General features: G+C 35.9%; 1 protein-coding gene across 2 annotated transcripts in view; it reads right to left on the bottom strand.

Moving 5' to 3' along the window:
- Positions 1 to 21,941, bottom strand: part of grm6a (glutamate receptor, metabotropic 6a) — a 248,547-nt gene that overhangs the window by 34,017 nt on the left and 192,589 nt on the right. The window contains exon 11 of one of the 2 annotated variants that reach the window (XM_039775581.1): positions 8,573 to 8,823. In XM_039775581.1, coding sequence (XP_039631515.1) covers positions 8,581 to 8,823 — 243 coding nt within the window. In that variant the 3' untranslated portion in view covers positions 8,573 to 8,580. The remainder of the gene's footprint in view (positions 1 to 8,572; positions 8,824 to 21,941) is intronic. The other variant, XM_039775580.1, reaches the window with a different exon arrangement.

Raw genomic sequence — 21,941 nt, 5'->3', positions numbered from 1 at the left:
ATTTAAAGCTACAGCATGAGTCTATAAAATTGCATAATGTGTTTTACTTCTGATTGACTGTTAGTACAAATGAGCTGTTATGTGTGAGAGGATACCTGATCTTCTGATGTCTTCAATTGTGACAATATTTCAAAGTGTATGCCTGCCCTAAATCATTTAGGGGACCTATATCTGTCAACAGCAGGAACACTGACTTGCAAATTTTGCTTGAAGCATTACACCTCTAATTTTTCTAATCCTTCACTAAATGCTTTAGGCACTTTATGTGGTTAGTTATTCATTACTTACTCTATAAGGTATCTACAATCAGGTCTATAAATATTTGGATGGTGACAAATTTTTCATAATTTTGGGTCTGTACACCACCAAAATTGATTTGAAAGAAAGCAATCATTATGTGATTGGAGTGTAGACTTTCAGCTTTAATTCAGTGGATTTAACAAAAATATTGTATGAACGGTTTACAAAAGACAGACATTTTTATATATGGTCCCTCTATTTACAGGGGCTCAAAAGTATTTGGACAAACTAACTAATAAATATAATGATCATCTATACTAATAAAAGGCAAAGCCCTCACTGACTCACTCACTCACTCACTCATCACTAATTCTCCAACTTCCGTTTAGGTAGAAGGCTGGAATTTGGCAGGCTTATTCCTTACAGCTTACTTACAAAAGTTAAGCAGGTTTAATTTCAAAATTCTACACGTAACGGTCATAACCGTAGACAACGTCCGCCATGTTGAACTTTCTTATTTATGGCCCCATCTTCACAAAATTTAGTAGGCAGCTTCCCTGCGCTAACCGAAACCGATGTACGTACTTATTTTGATGGTATGACGCCACTGTTGGCCGGCATATTGAACTTTCCAATGTCACTAATTTTCCAACTTTCCATGTAGGTAGAAGGCTGACCCCATCTTCACGAAATTTGGTAGGTGGCTTCCCTGCGCTAACCAAAACCGATGTACGTACTTATTTCGGTGGTAAGACGCCACTGTCGGCCGCCATATTGAACTTTCCAACGTCACTAATTCTCCAACTTCCTGTGTAGGTAGAAGGCTGAAATTTGGCAGGCTCATTCCTTACAGCTTACTTACAGAAGTTAAGCAGGTTTCATTTCGAAATTCTACGCGTAATGGTCATAACGGTCAAAAACGTCTGCCATGCTGAACTTTCTTATTCATGGCCCCATCTTCACGAAATTTGGTAGGCGGTTTCCCTGCGCTAACAGAAACCAATGTACGTACTTATTTCGGTGGTATGACGCCACTGTCAGCCAACATATTGAACTTTCCAACGTCACTAATTCTCCAACTTCCCGTGTAGGTAGAAGGCTGAAATTTGGCAGGCTCATTCCTTACAGCTTACTTACAAAAGTTAAGCAGGTTTCATTTCGAAATTCTACGCGTAACGGTCATAACGGTCAACAACGTCTGCCATGTTGAACTTTCTTATTCATGGCTCCATCTTCACAAAATTTGGTAGGCGGCTTCCCTGCGCTAACCGAAACCAATGTACTTATTTCAGTGGTATGACGCCACTGTCAGCCACCATATTGAACTTTCCAACGTCACTAATTCTCCAACTTCCCGTGTAGGTAGAAGGCTGAAAATTGGTACTTATTTCGGTGGTATGATGCCACTGTCGGCCGCCATATTGAACTTTTCAATGGTCTTTGTTACTTATGGGCCCATCTTCAAGATATTTGGTACATGGGTTCACAATGCTAACTGAATCCTACTTACGTACATATATACGTCCATAGCCTGCAACTCGGTCACCATGTGAGGTGGCGTTGGGTCCCCCGATCCCAACGCCTCCCACGTTGTTGGCTGCCTGCCTATATAAGGCTGTCCGTCGCTCCAGTCTCTACATTCCTTTCCTTGCTTCTCCATGGGATTCATGTCTCCCTGCTGATAACTACAGCCTTTTTATTTAATCCACAGCTTCTCCACTGTTTTATTGTTCATTTATTACGATTATAGTTATTGTGTAGGTATTTTAGACTTACTTTACATTGTTCAGGTATCCATTTCCTTTATCATGGTTCTAAGAAATAAAGGGTAACCACACAGGAACAGTAGCACTGGTTTGACGCTGGGTGCCACCAGTCTGCAAAACCGAGCGCAGAACTTGCGTACGACAGGGTATGAGGTACCGTGGAAATGTGCGTCGGTTTACATCAAGTTTAGGTTTTATACATTGTGATTTGAACGTGGAAACATTCTTACCCAACATTTCTGTGCATACACACTGTTTATACACGATGCCCCTGGTGTTTCTGCTGTCAGTCAAATGGGTTTGTTTTGTTTTCTCTGCCTAATTATGGCCTGTTTTTCCTTGCATGGACAGCATTTTGGACAATATATTCAGAGTTTACAGTGACAGCTTCCAAATGTAAATTCTACACTTGAGCCCCTGAATATGGAGGGTGGAGGCTATGCAGAAAAATGGCAGTCATCCTTTAATGGTTCATATGATATTTTTGGTAAACCCAATAAATTAAAGCTGAAAGTCTACACTTCAATCACATAATGATTGCTTAATTTCAAATCCACTGTGGTGGTGTACAGAGCCAAAATTATGAAAATTGTGTCATTGTCCAAATACTTACGAACATGACTGTATTTTCATCACAAGTCACTTGACACCAGCTAGAGTTTCAACTTTTGGATCTATACAGATAGAACACACATGAGAGTTGTCCTAGGTCTGTCAATTTGTGAGTTCATGTCAGAACACCAACATAAGGATTGTCCAATGTTTCCGGCCTATTGTACAGTACTGTAATTCGGGAGGAGGACTGAGGGCTTAGCAGTGGTAGGAGCTTCCTATGGGGAGGGTTCTGTCTCTCTGTCTATTTAGAAACCACCTACTACTTGTCTGATATCATATGTTTAAACATTATAGCATTCAACAGCAGTAAGTCAAGTACCTCATATCCAAGGCATCACTCAAGCACAGTTAAAATTTACAACAAAAAAAGTGACTAAAAATTAAACAACTAAAAATGTATGAAGTTTATCAGGATGCTAAAATAAATGATGGCAAGGCTCTAGGCAAATGCTTACTGAGATTACAATATCTAATGTTTGTTTACTTTAAATTTCATCCACTTCAGTGGATGAAGTGTTCAGTTGGTAATTTATTTAATATAATTTGAATACACTGTGGGGTGGCACGGTGGGGCAGTGGGTAGTGCTGCTGCCTTGCAGTTAGAAGACCTGGGTTCGCTTCCCGGGTCCTCCCTGCGTGGAGTTCACATGTTCTCCCTGTGTCTGTGTGGGTTTCCTCCCACAGTCCAAAGACATGCAGGTTAGGTGGATTGGCGATTCTAAATTGTCCCTAGTGTGTGCTTGGTGTGTGTGGGGGTGTGTGTGCCCTGCCCGAGGTTTGTTTCCTGCCTTGCGCCCTGTGTTGGCTGGGATTGGCTCCGGCAGACCCCTGTAGTTGGGATATAGAGGGGTAGATAATGAATGAATGAATACTTTGTAGCTGCTGCAATATTACAGACATTAGAATATTAGAAAAAATGAATGAGATCAACCTATACAGCGTAAAAAAGCTCCACGGTCCTATGCACTTAATTCCTCCAAAATATCATCAATTAGAGTTTTGAAGGTCCATAAAGTCCTTCTGTCTACCACATTATTTGGTAAACTTATTTCATGGTAACTGATTCCATATGCCTATGATTCTAGGTGTAAAAAAACCTTTTTACTAGTAAATATTATGAATCACGTTAAAAGTTACAGTATGTGTCCATAGAATTGAAGAAAGAATTTTATTAGGACACGAAATTTCAACTTTTTGTAGAAAAAGACAAGGATATGGTCAAAAGGGCTAGCATGATGTCAAAATACCAGAAGAACAAAGACACAAATGTTAAAACCATATTGTGAACCAAATTCAGTAGTTATTTCATAGAGGTAAAGTCATCATCAAAGTAGAAATTCAAAAGCTCCAATCTATATACATAATATACTGTGAGGATTTACCTAAGGATTGTTTTTAGGATTATCACAAAGCTACTATGCGTATCCAAAGCGACTTGCAATGTTTGAGATACAATTGGTTACATTTCTTTTTTCCAATTGGAGCACAGGTGGGTGAAGTGACTTGCTCAGGGTCACACTGTGTCGGTGGTGGGATTAAATCTACAACCTCAGGCTTTGAAGTCCAAAGCCACTACCTGCCTAAACATGGCCACAACCATGAAGAAAAGGATAAAAAAATGGCGGTGCTTACAATAAGAACAAAGCTCACAAAATTTAAGTTTGATGATGTAGTAGTTAGGATATAGCGGGTTGGATAATGGATGGATGGATGATGTAAAACAACAACTTTAAGATTAAATAATAGGAAAAAATAAATAAAAAATATGCCAAAAATTTGAAAAAATAATGTCTATATGACAAAAAAACACATATTCACGAGATTGAAAAGGATTAATTTAAGAATAATACACATTTAGTATAACAAAAAACCTGCATAAATACATACAATGTCAAACCCACATAACCAGATTCAGAGTTGCAGGGAATGGAAAAGTATACTTCAGAAGTAAACATATTTAGTTAATTTTTTATTGCCTTATTGCTATACAATATCTCCTAGTTTTTCCTTACTGACTGCTCACTTGTAATTTAAAGAGTGAAAAAACAAAATTCTTGAATTAGTAGAATATTTATATCTAGATGATATTCCTAATTTCACTTTCACTGTTGACTTGTGTTCATAAACTTTGCAGTTATCCTAAACTTCTCAAAAATATTATGGAGAAGCTGTTCTCTTATTTTACTGTATTGATTCATCCATCCACTGAGATCTATTGTTCATTTTACTATGAAGTTATGTTGCATTTTTAATTTCACTTTTAAATAGTCCACTGTTTTACCAACTCTGTCCATAAAATAACTAAACAGCATTTATTTATAAGTCTTCTTCCCCATTTTATCAAAATTTGTATAAAATTACATTATACGTTACTTTTTCCTTACTGATAGAACACTGAAGTGTTGATGCTGAAATACCAGACGATTGTCCTCTGATGTAACTAACTTACTCTTTGGAGTATCCTTTGAACCTGGAAAAAGCTCCAAAGCTTCTGGATCTGTGCTGGTATCTGGAAGGTTGGTAGTTGGAATCCCTGGTACTACCAAAGAGGATACTACTTTACTGGGCTCTTGAACAATGCCCTTAACCTGCAATTGCTCCAGGGGCGCTGTACAATGGCTGACCCTACGCTCTGACCCCAAGGGCTATACAAAAACAAATTCCTAATACAAGAAATTTTATAAGGCGAAATACAAAACAATTCCAGAGATTCTGAGGGCCTAATTCTACTAAAACCTGTTGGTATAATGGTTTGATGCCAATTTCTTTCCACTCTAAGACATTCTGCTTTAATTTAGGTAAACCTTTTTACATAAATTAGGTACCCAATTCCTCAAAACATCTTTGTAAGCTACTTATGATTTTTGTCGGTAATGTTTTAATTATTGACAAACCTTTGCAAGCCAAGTAAGCTTGGACTATATACTGTAGCCTTTTTCTTTTATAAAGTATCTCATGGATACAAGAAAATAACATGTGCTCTCAATTTACCAACAAATGTCAATTAAATGATATTGTTTGGGGATTACTCATCCATCAACCACACACAATGAAAACATTAAAGCAAGCAGGAAGAATACATGCAGATTTCATACACATGTTCAGCTCTTGTTGATTCTATGCAGTGTTTAGAGATACAGGTGCATTACAAAGCAGTGGTGGCAGATCTTCCTGCATCCAAGCCCTTGCTAGGTAATTGAGCACTGAGTATTAAGAGAACTCTGACACTTACAAGGCAAAAACTCTGCAATCTGTTAAATAAATGTCCATACTATATAACTGATGACTGATTTATCTCAGAAGAATCACTACAGAAGCAAAGTGTGAGATGGGAATTATTAGATATAAGCAGATGTGGATCAAATCTGGATAGTAAATGAGAAGGGTATATGAAATAGCTGATAATTCTGGAAGACCAAGTCTGAAGGATAAGGTCGTTCAGAGGGTTAAAAGGAGAGGCAAATAAAAAGAAATAGCTGTAACAGACTAGACATATACATTTCCAGCGATGAAAAATGAAAATATGACATAGCACATTTCAAGTTTGTAGTATAATGGTTACACTGCAGCTTCATGGATCCAGTATACTGGGTTCAAAATTCACTTTTGCACGTTCTCCATTGTCTGTGTGCTTTTTCCAATGTCACTGCTGAGTCAGCATTGGCATTTGTGCAAGTGGTCTCAGCAATGCACTGGCACCTTGAGAAGACTAACCAGGTTTGAGAATATTATACATTATATGATGCTGCATTTCAAGTTCAGAACTGATAAAGAAATGGCAGCATCGAAAGGGTGGAAAAAACTGCAACCTAAGACAGATATAAATGAGTGATCTTCACCAGACCGAGAACAGAAAAAGCACCAAAGTAAATAGGGAAAGTGTAAATCAGAAGGGTGAAATTAGAGACAATGGAAAAAATCCACAATAGAAAGAGAAAGTTGACCAAATATTAAAAACATACCCAAGGAAAAAAAGTGCCAGATATAAAAACATAACTGCAGAGAGTGACAACAAAATTTGAAATGGATGAGCAAGACATGGTATCAAAGAAAATGCATACAGCAACATGTTAAAATAATTAGCATGATACATACAGTACATGATTAACGTGATATACTGTACACATCTACAACAGCAAGACAATAAGAGAAGTAACAAAAGACATACACTACTCTGCTTGGTTAATTGGCATTGCTAGAGTTGCATAGTTCATTGAGTGCATAAGCTATCATGGTCACACTTTATTTTACTTTACTTTAGAATAAATTAATTTTATTCTCATTACTGCTTACATTTGTCTGTGTATACATGGACACAATAGTACTTCAAATACATGCTGTATAACCATGAATATGTAACTATTGCTTTTTTTTACTTGTATTTATTCATTTTATTTCAAGAAAATAACATTGTAGAACAATACAACAATTGACTTCAGAGTCACACAGCAGTATCTTGTGTGAGACATGACCAATCACTACGCCATAGTGTTTCCATGTTTAATAACATGCTTTCATTCCAATCATTATGAAAATGATACCACGTATCATATCATATCATATATCTCAGTATTTTAATTATTCAGAGACCTGTAATATCACAAATGTAATGGATTGTGTCCTGTCGGAGAAAGAAAAAGAACGGAAGCACGCAGTGATTCACATACAGAGCACATTGAAGATCAAATGCAAAACAAAGCATTTAACATACTACTTTAGTTACGATGGGATTTGAGAAACTAGTAAATTAAATGATTTTAAGATGAAGTTTATGATGTTCTACTTTAATGACAAAATAAACTATGTGATTAAAATGGAAATTTCAAAATTAAAGCTGACTTTTCGTGCTTTTTTCTCACTGTGTGCCTATTTTTTTGTCTGTACCCTAATAAGCTCAGACGGTGGGTTACAACTCGCCTTTTCACTGTGACATTGATATGCAACTTTTTTTTTATTTTGGCATTGTGCAACTTTGTGAACGTGAGCTTTCGAGTTTCTCCGACACGGTATGTCACACAAACAACTTCCTTTTGTTGTTTATACCACTGTTTAAACCAACAAATAGTATGCTTTTCCTTTGCCTCCACTTGGTATTCGCTGAAATTCTTATATTTTCCCCCATACTTTTCCCATTGTCTTTTCACAGAAGGCAGAGCTTAAGGGCGATTTATATTGATTTGCTATATTCATAGAGGCGTAATTCTGGGAGGAGTTGGGGGCAGGACAGAAGGCACATGCACGAGCATTACTTTTCACGCTGACTGGGATTTATGAAGCAGAATAACATGGAAGTTGGAGTATGCACAGATTCCTGCATCTAGATTTTTCTTTGCATAAGCACACTTCGGCTTTTGTGCTTACGTCATGTTATAGTGCGAATTCTATGCACGGCGTTATGCATGAGGCCCCAAGTGAACAGAGAAATGGTGATCATAAACTAAGAGACAAATGCAACCCCACGTAAAGACATAAGAAACCAAAGATGAAAAACAAGGAGATAACATGTCTGAGAGTCATCCCTGATTGAACCAACTGACTTAAGATATCTAACGAACAGAAAGAAAACAATGAATCAAGTTTAGTCTATATTAGCAACCAGCAGATGACAGAGGGACACAGATTCAGGAAAAAATTAAAGGTAGACTGATTGCTACAACAGATTAATTTAGAGAGATGACAAGATATTACAACATAAAATATGTCAGAAATGAAACACATACATGATTAATGTTAGGAATGAGGAAAACATAATAGAGAAACAAATGCAAAGACTGAACTATTTGGCTAAATAGAAAGGGGGCCAAGTGCCCTAAAAGAGCAGTGGTACTTACGTGGATAAGGAGAGGAGGAAAGCAGGAACATGGGTCATGGTTCGTGGAAGGTATAGATCTATGATGGCTGGCCAGCACCCAGGGCACAGTAAAAGATAAGATTAAAATTTAGATACGTACTTGTGAAGTTACTTACTATCCTTGCCCTCCTCAGGCTTGGCTTCACCATTTTGCTTATCATTGGATTTTTGTGATAGTCTGGAGGACATGGTGGCTGCCTGGGCCACGGCCTTGAAGCTACGTTTCCTCTTCTGTACGTTCTGCTCTGGGTGGAACAGAATGATGTAGACCTTAGGGATATAAAGCATACCAAGGGATACAGAGGCACTGAGACTCATGGAAATGGTCAGTGTAGTGGTCTGAATAAACATCTGCAAGCCAAAACAGAAAAGATAAAAAAATGCATCAGAGTCAAACTTACATTCAAGGTTTGTATTTCTTATAGTTTGCAGTTTTTTTCAATAAAATACTATAGAGGTTTCAAATGTAAATCACTTTCCTTTACATCAGTAAATCTAGGATTAAACAGATACTACAGTTCATTAAGTAATGCTGACATTTTTAGCCATTTGACTCCAGAGACACTTTAAAGTAGGATTGTAACCTGACCCAATAACTGAAATATTAAAATATTTAAAAAAATCATTCTAGTATATTTGAACACAAATGAATAAGTGCTATTAATTTATAATCTATGTACATTTACCATTTATTAATTTAGCAGACATTTTAATCCAAAGCAATTAATAAATGAGGTCAACATAATCCAGTCAATATCAATTAGGGTTTGTTTTGAAACAACTATAACAAGACTAGGTTACAAAAAATGACCGTAACAGTAAACAACCATTAAAGCAATTAAAGTACAAGAAAAGTTAACCATACTGTATATACAAAATGACACTAGCATCAAAAACCATTAGTCATTTGGAAAATATTTCACTGCATATGGTGTGGGTTTAGAATATGGTAGATGGTTTCAAAAGAAGCATAACACATTAGCAAAGTCCATTCAAATACTGCTTTTGCATTATATTAGTTATTAAACTTTCACAGACAGAATATTATTTTGTTCTCAATACCAATAAACAAAGATAATTGACCACCATCCCCATTTACTTTTACCCATGCATACAATTTCACTGTAACTCTGTGTGCAGTTGAGACTACTGGTTAGCCAAGATTTAGGTCAACACGTCATCAAATCAAAAAATAAAATAAAAAAATTCTCTTTCTCTCTCTGCACAGAAGGGGCTTCTGATTTGCCAAAATATTAGCAGTAAAAGGAAGATAAAAAATAAATATTAAAATCACATGATGTTTTAAAGCCCTGATAGCCTTATTGCTATGCAGAAAGCTACCTATTCACAAAATCCCTACACTGAGCTTAAAAGTGCTTGTTTCTTCCCATGGCTCTGTGTGGAGATTTGGCTACTTTTACTAGTTCCTAACTGAGCAGTAAAACATGACAATGCTGAAAAAACTAACAATGCATAAATAACCACACAAGACACACAACTTGCTCAAACAGCCAAAAGAAATTAATGTGCAAAAGCACATGCACAGATGTAGAAAACTGTAAAAATGTTAACAAAACCGAATTACTTTACTGACTGATAGGTACCAACAGTTGAATTGCACTTGAAAACAGGAGACATATCATGGAAGGTATTACTAGCCAGAGTTAACAACCAGAATCTGACAATGTTAATAGATCCAAGACATGAGACACATACGTAGTACTGACACAGAGTAAGGTTAAACAAGCGTGCACTGTTTTGAAGCCAAAACAAGATATGTAAATTGAAGTCAGGGACAGAAAAGGTTCATAATGAAATTTTTAACATATGCAATAATTCATAATATTTTTTTCTGTTTAGCTTGATTCTACAAACTTGGACAACTAGGAGCTGTACAGCACTGGCCTGTATACCTAATTACACCACAGCTGTATCTATCAGATGTAGGTGTGTAGCTAATGGAGCGGTCACCTAATCCCTTGCAATAAAGATTAAAATTATATTCAGAAATGAAAAGAAATTAACTGTGTTAAAGGACTACAAAATAATGTTATTTTACCCATCGTTTCACTTTGGCAAATGGCAGGGGCTCTGAGTTAGTTCTCTTTGTTGCTGCCTTTAAATTGCTTACTTCTTTAAAATTTGGATTGTGTAACTATGGTTATTTGGTCTTCTTTAACTTTGAATTTTGACCTTTTGTATTGTTTTATCTTTTTGATCTTTGTCAATTTCCATTGCTTGGCCCTCTTCTCATTTTAGCGTGTTTGTTGTTAGCCTTTTATATTGCTTGGTCTTTTCCTCATTATAGTATTTTATCTTGCTTGGCCTTTTTATTCCTTACTTATAGTATTTTTTTATTGTGACTTTTGTAGAGCTTGGCTATGTTGATACATTTACAGTATTTTTGCAATTTTACCTTTAGGTTTTTCCGGTCTTATTTGCTTAATTATTTTGAATGGACTTTAATTATCACTTTAAGTCATTTGTTAATAATCCAATTAAGCCTTAATCAAGTATTTTTGGTGTTCATGATCTTCCTTTCAGCTCTTAAGCGTTAATAACACCATTCAGCTTCTTTCCACGCCCACATGGGTTTTCCTCTGGGTGTTCTGTTTTTTTTACATCCCCAAAGATGTGCACGTTAGGTTAATGGGCTTAAATTGGAGGGTGATTTCTGCCTGTCCTTCAATGCTGCCAGGATATGATCTGGCACCACTGTGCTGCAAAATGGGATCAAGCGATTTTGAGAATATTATGTTCAATTTCAATAAAATCAGAACAGCTAAAAATCTTACCCTAGATATAGTGCAGGAAAATGGACGAGAGAATCACATGTCCAAAGCCAAATTCACCATGCCCTCAGAAGCCCATTCAGACTCTATCAGCATGATACCTTGGCATCCTTGATCAATGAAACAATATAATCTCACCAAGCCATATGCAAAATTAAAATAAATGACAGAAAGCAGAAAAACAGACAATAATATGCTTGGCTAGCTCTGACACCTAATACCTCATTACAAAGCACGTTGGAATGACTCACACTTTTTAATCTTTCTAACCCTAGCAACCATCAGCCAGCTATAGTTTTCATCCATCCTTGGAACTAACTGTAATAGAAAATGCATTTTGCTTGACTTCTGTTTTTGTATCTTGTTTGTTAACTTTCCAACTATTCATTTACAGTAAATGTATTCAAATCTGGCAAACTTTGTAATATTTCTTTAGATGTACCTCTCTAATTTGTATATCCCTTTAGTGTGGCAGCCTTAATTTTATAATGTAATGCTCCACCTTGAGCTCATAATGTATTCCTAAATTTTATACTTGCTCATTTTCAGTCTCTGCTTGAAGTTCAAACTCTGAAGAGAAAAGACAAATTAAGTGCATCAATCTGGGAAAAAAAATGGTGTCCTACAAGACACCATTAGTATAAAGGCTTATGTGTATGTGCTTATTCCCTCAAATCTCAAATCTGAATAAGCTGCAAATTAGAAATTTTAATGGGAAATGCCTCAGTTACTTTCATGGAAAATGCATCTCATCATGGATACCACTGGAAATTAGCTGCTAAGAGCACATTCTCTGGATGCTTTTTTAGAAATAATGCTTCAAGAGGATTAAATAATAATAATAATAATAATAATAATAATGAGAGGCAAAAACTATCCTAGGAATTGCACATAACCAAGAGATCTGCTACACCTATGACCTGTAAAAACTGCCATCCATAAAGAGTCATAAATAAAGCTTTTTTGCTCCCTTATTTTACAGCTGTTCTCTAAAACTATCATTGTGTCTTTTTTTCAAAAGAGGCCCCCATTTAAGCAGATTCACGAAAATTCTGTTCCACAAGAATGAGCTGAAAGCACTTTTGTAGCCCTAGGATAAGGAAGTGACTTTCCTTTTTGTGTCACTTTTCGAAGATCATATAATATATATTCTTTTTTGTGCTTATTAAATTTTTATGCTTCGCAACAATGTAAACTCGATTTCTCTATTGTTTCAATTTTTAAGTCATAGCCAGTACGCCTCAGTGACACTCAATGAAGGCTGGCCTTGGAGATTTTTCCAACAAGGAAGAGCTATACTAAAAGCAGGGTCAAGCATTATGTGAGGATCAAGATGATGACCAGCTGGGGGCCATCCTGGCTATGTAGTAGTGCAGAACCATGGAAAATAACAGAAAAATTGCAGCTTCAGTTTGGCAATGCTCTTACTATACAGGCAGAAATGCCAGTATATTAAAAATTGAGGTGTTAATGCAATGTACAAATTACTCATAAATAATTTTAGTTGCTACATTGTAAGAATGAAAACCTTTGGCCAGCGTTTCAGACAGGTCCTACAAAAACAATGAAACACACATGGGAATAATGTTAATAAATGTAAAACTAATTTGTATCTCTTTGCATGATGTTCAGCATGTACATCCCATCCAACCCTCAGCTTTCTTCAGCTGAGAAACTCAGTTTGAGAATGGTTAGTTATATTATAATGGTATTAGGTCATATTTGTATCCAAAGTTTAATTTTCTTCTTTGGGCCTTCTATTTTATTATAACTGTCAAATAATGTGTTATGTGTTTTCTGAAGTGAAAAGTCAAAACTTTTTCCAGCAGGGTTACATATAGTCAGGTCCATAAGTATTTGGACAATGACACAATCATTTTGGCTCTATAAACCACCACAATGGATTTGAAATTAAGCAATTATTATGTAAATTAAGTGTAGACTTTCAGCTTTAATTTAAGGAGTTTACCAAAAATACTATATGAGCTGTTTAGGAATGACAACCTTTTTTTGCATAGCCCCCCATTTCCAGGGGCTCAAGGGTATTTGGATAATTGACTGAAAAGCTGTTCCATAGCCAGGTGTGAGCAGGTTCCTCATTATATTCTTAATTTTAAAGCAATTAAAAGGTCTGGAATTGATCCCATGTGGAATTTGCTTTTGGAAGCTGTCACTGTGAACTCTCAATATGAGGTCCAAAGAACTGTCCATGCAAGTAAAAACATTATTATTTAATATGCAAAAATAGATGTACTGTGACAAATACAGGACTGCATGCTTCAAACAACAGAGACATTTAATAACTATTGTGAAAGACAGCGGAACCTCTGCTTCCTGGTTTGGGTGAGTTCAGATCAATGCAGGAAGCTATACCTGATACAAGGCGTTATAATTAATAGCTCATGGAACATGTATAAGTTTTTGTGAAACCCTAGGCTTCAAAGGATCACAGTTTAAGAAACACACTATATTATGCTATTCATATTAAGAGGGTAGAAATCTTCACATTTAAAACACATTTAGAACAAATTAATGACAGTAATGTGACGTTAGTTATCATTAAATTACTTTCTTCCTCAGAATATTTATGTTACACTTTAAAAGTCTTTTGGACTTTTAATGTATACAAAAGAGCCAAATTATCCACAAGTCCATCTACTTTCCAAATCCATTTTTCTAATACTAAGCTGAAGTGAGATAAAACCTGTACTGGCAGAATAAAGTTTGAGGCTGCAGAGAAATACCAGGATCAGCTAGGCTAATGTATCTTGAGTAAATAGAAAGTTCCCCTGGCCTCAGAGTTACGCAGGGGTAGGCCGATAGTGAACCTGTTTTGTGCGTTAAAGCCACCTCATGGCCAGGAGTCCTTTCAGTACAGAGATAGGAAGACAGCAAGTGAATATTCAAGTAGGTGAGAGGCCAGGGATTGCAGAGCATAAAAGAGAGAATGAGAGGTGAGAAGGAGAGTGTTACAATGTGATATTGTTATGGGTAAGTAGCCAAGCCACCCCAACACATAAACAAGGGTTCAACAGCTGTTTAGCCAGGTTTAGAGGTGCTGTAAGTTTGTTGTTTTATGGTTTCTTTATATGTGGAGTCTGTCCTGTGATTTGTGTTGAAAGCATTCTTGTTAATGAAGGCACAATTTTGTTAACCTTTTTTCACCTGTTAGTGATCCTAAGCACATGAGTTAATTATCTTTTCATCTCATATGATTTAATACGTATAGTTTATTGACAGTAGACAAATGAAGCAGGCGAGTGAGATTTTTATGGTTCCTTAAACAGTAAAAGATTTCATTTACAGATGATAGTGCATGCACTAGTAGATGTGTGTATTTATAAGCCTAAATAGTATGTCGTGCTTGGTTCAAGTACCACCTGTACCAAGTCTTAATACTAGTTGGCTAGTCTAGATTAAAATGTGTGTGTTTTTAAAAAATAACCTAGGTTATTTTACACAATTATTATTATCTTACCTGCATTTTTATCACTGTTTAATTTAATATTGTTTATTTTTATCAGTATGCTGCTGCTGGAATATGTGAATTTCCCCTTGGGATTAATAAAATATCTATCTATCTATAAGTCTCAGGCCATCCAAGAAAATAACATTTTAAAGCTATTTACCTGAGAATAAACTGTTTATTTACTCATAAAAGCACTATATATTATTAGAGTAAACAAAAAAAATTTATATAATAAAAAGAATGCAACACTGAAGCAATTTATACTGCTGTATAATTTTTTCAAATAGTTCTGTGCAAAATTCTTCCATGCATCTTTCAAGAAGATTTTTTCTTTTGGCTTTTTTTTGTTCATTTCCTTGACCATGTGATCTCACACTGCTTCAGTTATGATGAGGTCAGGTTTCTAAGGTTTTAATGTAATGTTCCATCTGCAAACTTTCATTCCAAGTAGGTCTTAATTGTTTTTGCAGTGTTGTTGGGTTTGTTACTGTGCTTTTCCCAAAGGTTCAGACTAATAAGCATAATAATATAAAAAAAAACTATCTTCCCATGAAGCTCGTTGCTTCATGACCCTGTATTTTGTCAGAAGTTAACTTCCATTCTAAAAGAGTTTTTTAAAATCAATGCTGGCTCTGTGGAGGAACCTGCTTTTGTTTGGTTGGCAACCAAATGGGCAATTTGCGATTTTCCCATTAATTATGCCTTCAGTTTTTTTGTCCTGTAGAGAAACATCTTCAGACCTGTAGACTAGTCTTGTTGCTCTTGAGGGTGCCCAACCTCAGACATAACTAAACTCGTTTCTTTTACAGAGGGTAGAATTTGCAGGTTACTGCATGTGGGGCAGGCACCATGTTGCCGGAGCTATGCCTACTAGGTTGCATCGCAGCACATACTCATTCAGGCAAGGTCAATTTAAAGTATTGGTCAACCTTACTTAAGTGTGACACGGAAAACTACAGCACTTGGTGAAAAGCATACATAAAAACATGGGGAATATGCATACTTTATGCAAATAGTAACTAGTTTAAGATTGGAGTCCAGGCTCTGTGGTGCTGAGAGAACGTGCTAAACAAAATACCATCAGCCCAAGCTAGTACATTCAATTTTTGACAAGGGTAAATTATATAATGAGGTCTACAGCCCACTTCAAAAACTGACAGGAAAAAAGGCAGCTAACTAAACAAGCATGTAAATCAAATACACAAATTAACCCCAGAAAAGGACTTTGATTGAGGTAAAAGCAGTCTTTATAGAAGGTATTAATTCCAGCTCCTGGATCCAGTTGGATAAAGGCCCTGTATTTGGTGACCTTTTGTAAGGCTACTTTGTAGAGTAGAATGTGTTTGACTAATATACACAGAATGTTTGTTTATACAATTGCAAAACCTAAATCAAATGCTATCAAATCATTAAAGATACCTTCACATTATACATTGATCATCAGTTGCCATGATGACCTTTCATGTGATCTTCTATACTTTCTTGTGCACCTAGGAACAGTTATTTTGTGTGACCAGAGAGAATTAAAATTACCTTTTTTGACCCAAATTTGTAAGAATGACCACAACTGAAAAAACAGTAACAAGTAAAACTTGTAAACTGTTTACTCATTTATTCACTTAATGTGATTGTTGTTTTACACTGGCAGTTTGTGGTCATGCTGGGGTGTGATTCTTTGCTATTAAGAATGTCATTATCCTCTTGATTGCTTAACATATCTAGTAAAAATGTTATAAAATTTTAGCTATAACACTGAAACATTTGGCACTGTTAGACTGTTTTCTGCTTTGTGCTCAAAATTGCTGGGACAGGGGCTGCCCTCTGAACTAAGTTTTAAACTGGGTACATGGATAACATATTTAGATAACCCTCCACCTTTTTGAAAGCATTGAAAATGACAGTGGTTCTAGGAAGCAATGACTTCAGGGGCTTAGATAATATATGCAAGTTTTATCTTCTGTAAGCTGGAGGCCTGTCACAATAGGAGGATTGGGTATAAAATATTTGATCTTAATTAGCTAATTACCTACTATCTGATTAGCCAGTAATTTACTAATTATAAAGTACTTTAATGAAGTCAGTTAAGAATTTATACTTAAATGAGAAGAAAATACACACTTATTTAAGAACTGGACAATTTATTGTGCAACTTGTTTATCCATTTCAGGGTTACACAAAGCTGGTATCAATCTACATGCTTCCGTTAGGTCAGATTATCTCGATGCTCAATGTGAGTTACCACAGCTATGCTGATGACACACAGCTGTATTTATCAATAGCACCTGATGACCCAGACGCTGTAAATTCACTGTAACAAGTAACACAATGTCTTACTTGTGTTTCTAATTGGATGAATAGTAATTTTCTCAAGCTAAACAAAAAGAAAACAGAAATTTTAGTGATTGGCAATAATGCAGACAATGAGATTATTAGAAATAAACTTGATGCATTAGGATTAAAAGTCAAGACAGAGGTAAAGAACTTAGGGGTAACTGTTGACTATAACCTAAATTTTAAATCGCATATTAATCAGACCACTAGGACAGGATTTTTTCACTTAAGAAACATTACAAAAGTTATACCTCTTATATCATTGAAAGATGCTGAGAAATTAGTTCACGATTTTGTTTTCAGTCATCTAGATTCCTGTAACGCACTCCTCTCAGGAATACCCAAAAAAGACAAAGCATTTGCAACTAGTGCAGAATGCAACTGCTAGAATCCTAACTAGGAAAAGAAAATCCGAGCACATTTCTCCAGTTTTGATGTCACTACACTGGTTACCTGTGTCACTCAGAATTGACTTTAAAATTCTGCTTATGGTTTACAAAGCCTTAAATAATCTCGCTCCATCTTATATATTGGAATGTCTGACACCTTATATTCCAAATCGTAATCTTAGATCCTCAAATGAGTGCCTGCTTAGAATTCCAAGATCAAAACTTAAAAGAAGTGGTGAGGCAGCCTTCTGCTGTTATGCACCTAAAATCTGGAATAGCCTGCCAATAGGAATTCGCCAGGCTGATATGGTGGAGCACTTTAAAAAACTGCTAAAAACACATTACTTTAACATGGCTTTCTGATAGATAGATAGATAGATAGATAGATAGATAGATAGATAGATAGATAGATAGATAGATAGATAGATAGATAGATAGATAGATAGATAACTTCACCTTCATCTAATCCTAATACTCTTGTGTATTCAATTCATTATAATAACTATTCATGATGGCTCTAAAATCCGTATTGACCCCTACTCTCTCTTCTGTTTCTTTTCCCGGTTTTCTGTGGTGGCGATCTGCGCCATCACCACCTAATCAAAGCACCGTGATGTCCTACATTGATGGATTAAAAGCCAGAAGTCTACATGACCATCATCATCAAGTCCTTCCAAGAGAACCCTAAATACAAAGAGGACTGTTTAATTTATGCCCAGAGGGGACTGGGCAGTCCTGTGGCCTGGAACCCCTGCAGATTTTATTTTTTCTCTCCGGCCGTCTGGAGTTTTTTTTTTGTTTTTTCTGTCCTCCCTGGCCATCGGACCTTACTCTTATTCTATGTTAATTAGTGTTGTCTTATTCTAATTCTTACTTTGTTTATTTCTCTTATCTTCATCATGTAAAGAACTTTGAGATACATTTGTATGAAAATGTGCTACATAAATAAATGTTGTTGTTGTTGTTATCCTGGCAGTGTCAGGTGCAAGGTGAGAACCAAACAGGAAAAGGGTGGCAGGCCATCATAAGCCATGCGTCCGCACACATCCTCACTCAGTCAACCTAGGCCAATGTAGATTTGCCAGGTAACACAACAAGCAAGTGTTTAGCATAAAGAAAGAAAATCAGGATTACTGGGATTACCCACAAAGACATATTATGTTCATTGAAACTTGACTCAGAAAGCACTCAAGTTATTATTCAATTCCTGGAGTCTGGAACTGTGAGGTAGAAGCATCAGTTGTGCAAATATCCTGCCTTGGTACCATTAAAACAACAAGGAGAAATAATAACAAAATGTATGTTGTTAAAACAGCTTGAAAATAGTTCTTTTTTGCATGAGAAGCAACAAGCTGACAATAAATCATTCATTTATTTATTACTTGTGCTTTCAATGTATTAAAAATCAATGTTTCTGTTTTCCAATATGTGAGTTGAGTGAGACAGGAGCCCAAACAGAACATGCATTTTGCATTACTGCACATGCAAACTTAAACCAACTCAACTATTTAAGAATTAAATAAAAAAACGAAGGTTAGTGCTTGCTGAAAGAAAGATCTGACACTTTATTAATTCATTTCCAGAACTCACTTATTCCAATACACTGTCGTGCATTGCATAGCACACATGCACTCACACTTATAAAAATACCCATTAAAGGCTAATTTAACAATTTTAAAGGCTAATTTTAACAGCCTGGAAGATTGTACATCTACAATTTAAAATGGCTAGAAGTGCATCAGAAACAATACCAGGGAACAAGTTAAAGGATTCCCCTGCTATTAGCTGAAATAGCAAACTGGAGCATCACTCCTAAAAAAAATCCCACACGTCATAAAAAATATAAGATTCGTTAAGTAAATTATTAAATGCATTGACTAATATTATGGAGTTAGTAATGTTGTATGTCCATAAGATGAATGAAGCATCTGAATGTCATAATTCACTAGTGTTGACCATAAGAACCTGAAGGGAGATGGAGAATCCCTGGCAACAGTAGACGACTATTGAGTGGCCACTGAACAGTGGCCTCCCCTTGTTAAAAATTGTTTTTGGAGTGGTCAGCTAACTCTTTCCTGATAAAAGGCTATTTCTTTTTTGGCAAGCAGGTATACAATCCTCCAAAAAGACTAAAGCAAATTGTTAACTTCTGAACACAATCTACACCAATCAGTCTTTCCATTACAGTAAGCACCATCGCATACTACTTTACAAGTCAAGACATGAGAGTACAGCAAAGAGAAACATAGGGATTCAACTTGGTTTTGCCAGTCCAAAAGATTATTTCTGCTTCCTTAAGAAGTGATTAATTGCCCACATGACATTTAGTTTCTCACAAGCTACCATTTAATGAGTTCTCTGTACTGATGTTTATTTTGCATTGCATTGCATTTTCCATTCATAATACACTTTGTGCTGACCATTTTAGCAGTACAAGGCCAAAATTAGTTTTGTGCCATGCTGATGAAAATTTGTAGTGGCATACTTTTGCACTGATTTAACAATATTCCTGCTTACCAATTTTAGTGATGAATTTGAAATTCGATAAAGACATTTGAGGGGGTTGGTGCCGACATCGCTGCATGCTATTAAAGATTAAGGCAGCACTGTCATTTTCTTGTGTACTTCATTGGCTGTGTGCAAGGTTAGATACTGTATGTACATGAGTAGGTTTTATGATTGACTGGCACCCTTCCAGGATTGTTTATGCCCTCCTCCTTCTCATATTCCAAGGATAGGTTCTGGCTCTCTGTGACCAGGAACTGAAGCACACAAACATTTTACATCTAATGCTACAAAGGTGGGTCTACTGACTGTTTTTTATGCCTGTTAAGATTTGTATCCAACCAATTAATCTTGTTTGTAACTGGTAATGCACACACACCATCCTGTCTCAAGTCTCAAATAATCAGATTTTTGCACAATGACAAAGTGATTTACAAAACAGTAACATTTTTAGATCATTTACTGTGCCCAATTTGTGACCTTAGTAACAGCACAATAGAGTGCAGTAGCTCCCTTATAGATCAAAACTGAAGGTGGCATCGGACAAGTTATGGACATCTACATAAGAAATAAACATACAATAGAGTAGACCAGAACCTCTTTAAATATCATTGCCGTATATACTCACGTACAAGTCATGTCTTGAAACCCAAAAAATCATTAATAAAATCAGACCCCAACTTGTATGCCTGTACAAAAAATGTGACAATTTTTTTTTTTTAACATCATCTTGCCTCCTCCAATCTCGCATCAGTTTCTCAGTTGCAGCAGTGCAGTTACCAATTTCTTTCGCTACTTCAACAGCGTTTAATTTAAAACCAGATTCATATTTTCTTCTGATCGAACGTTTCATCATAGATAAGGGATGCTCTTGCGATAAAGGTGTATGAGGGTGTGAGATACAAAAAAACCACAAATCAGTGCAAACGTTGCTTCGGAATAGTGTGGGTATTATTGTGTGGTCATGTAGGCACAATAGAGAGAGAGAGAGAGAGACAGAGAGGGGTTAGGAGCACACACTGATACAGCACATTGCCGCACCCGCATAGAAAAAAAGGCAGTGTGCTCCGTGGTTACTCCCTCAGGTGGGCATTAGCATATTATAATCTTTTGTACCAACAGCATTTGGTAGAGTTTTCTGCATTCGACTTATAAGAGTGACATTATAAAATACCAGAAATTATACTGTAAAATCAAGTCCCAACTTATCTGCAGGAGAACTTATCTGTGAGTATATACGGTATTTGCTAAAACAACTTTTCATTACTTAATGTGAAAAGGAATGTTCTTAGAACATTTGTTAATGTACAGTATATAGGATGTAACTTAATTACAATGTGACTTTATAAACTATAAAAGGATTTTTTTGCAAATCAAACAATTACAGCTCTGAAGTTAATGAATGTTTAAGTCTAGGTAATTTATTTACCCCACTGCAGATTATAACATGTCTGATCAGACTCACAAGAGGAAAAGTAGAGCACTTGCATGCTCAAGCCTGCCAAAACACATCACTTGATTTTCTCCAACAACTTTACCCAGAAGTATAAAATATTTAAACTACAAAAAGCCTACTGACTAGCAATGTGTTTTTTTTCTAGTTTAGACTTGTGCTGCTGACTTTTAGATGTAAAAGTATAATTGAATTTCACTCTTTAACTGGGTGTACTGCAACTCCTTGTTTTTTATTTTTAGTTCCCTTTAAGATTTGCTCCACAAACTAACTTTGTCAGTGCATTCAGTTTCTTACCCTTGATGTACAGGTATGTCAATAAATAACTGTGACAACAGATACAAGAAAATCATTGAAACAAATAGTTCACATATATGCTACTGAACGAACAAGGAAGACTAGAGCAAGGACAATTTATAGGTTACTAATAGTGATACTATTACATGATAATTAAACATGATACATGATAATTAAAAATCATTTTTTTGTGATTTAAAGCTATGCAATTGTCTCATCTTTATGCTTTCTTC

The sequence above is a fragment of the Polypterus senegalus genome, chromosome 13 (genome assembly GCF_016835505.1).
Source record: "Polypterus senegalus isolate Bchr_013 chromosome 13, ASM1683550v1, whole genome shotgun sequence".
Lineage (NCBI taxonomy): Eukaryota > Metazoa > Chordata > Cladistia > Polypteriformes > Polypteridae > Polypterus > Polypterus senegalus.
Note: the sequence above shows the minus strand (reverse complement) of the source record. Positions and strands in the feature narration are given on the sequence as shown.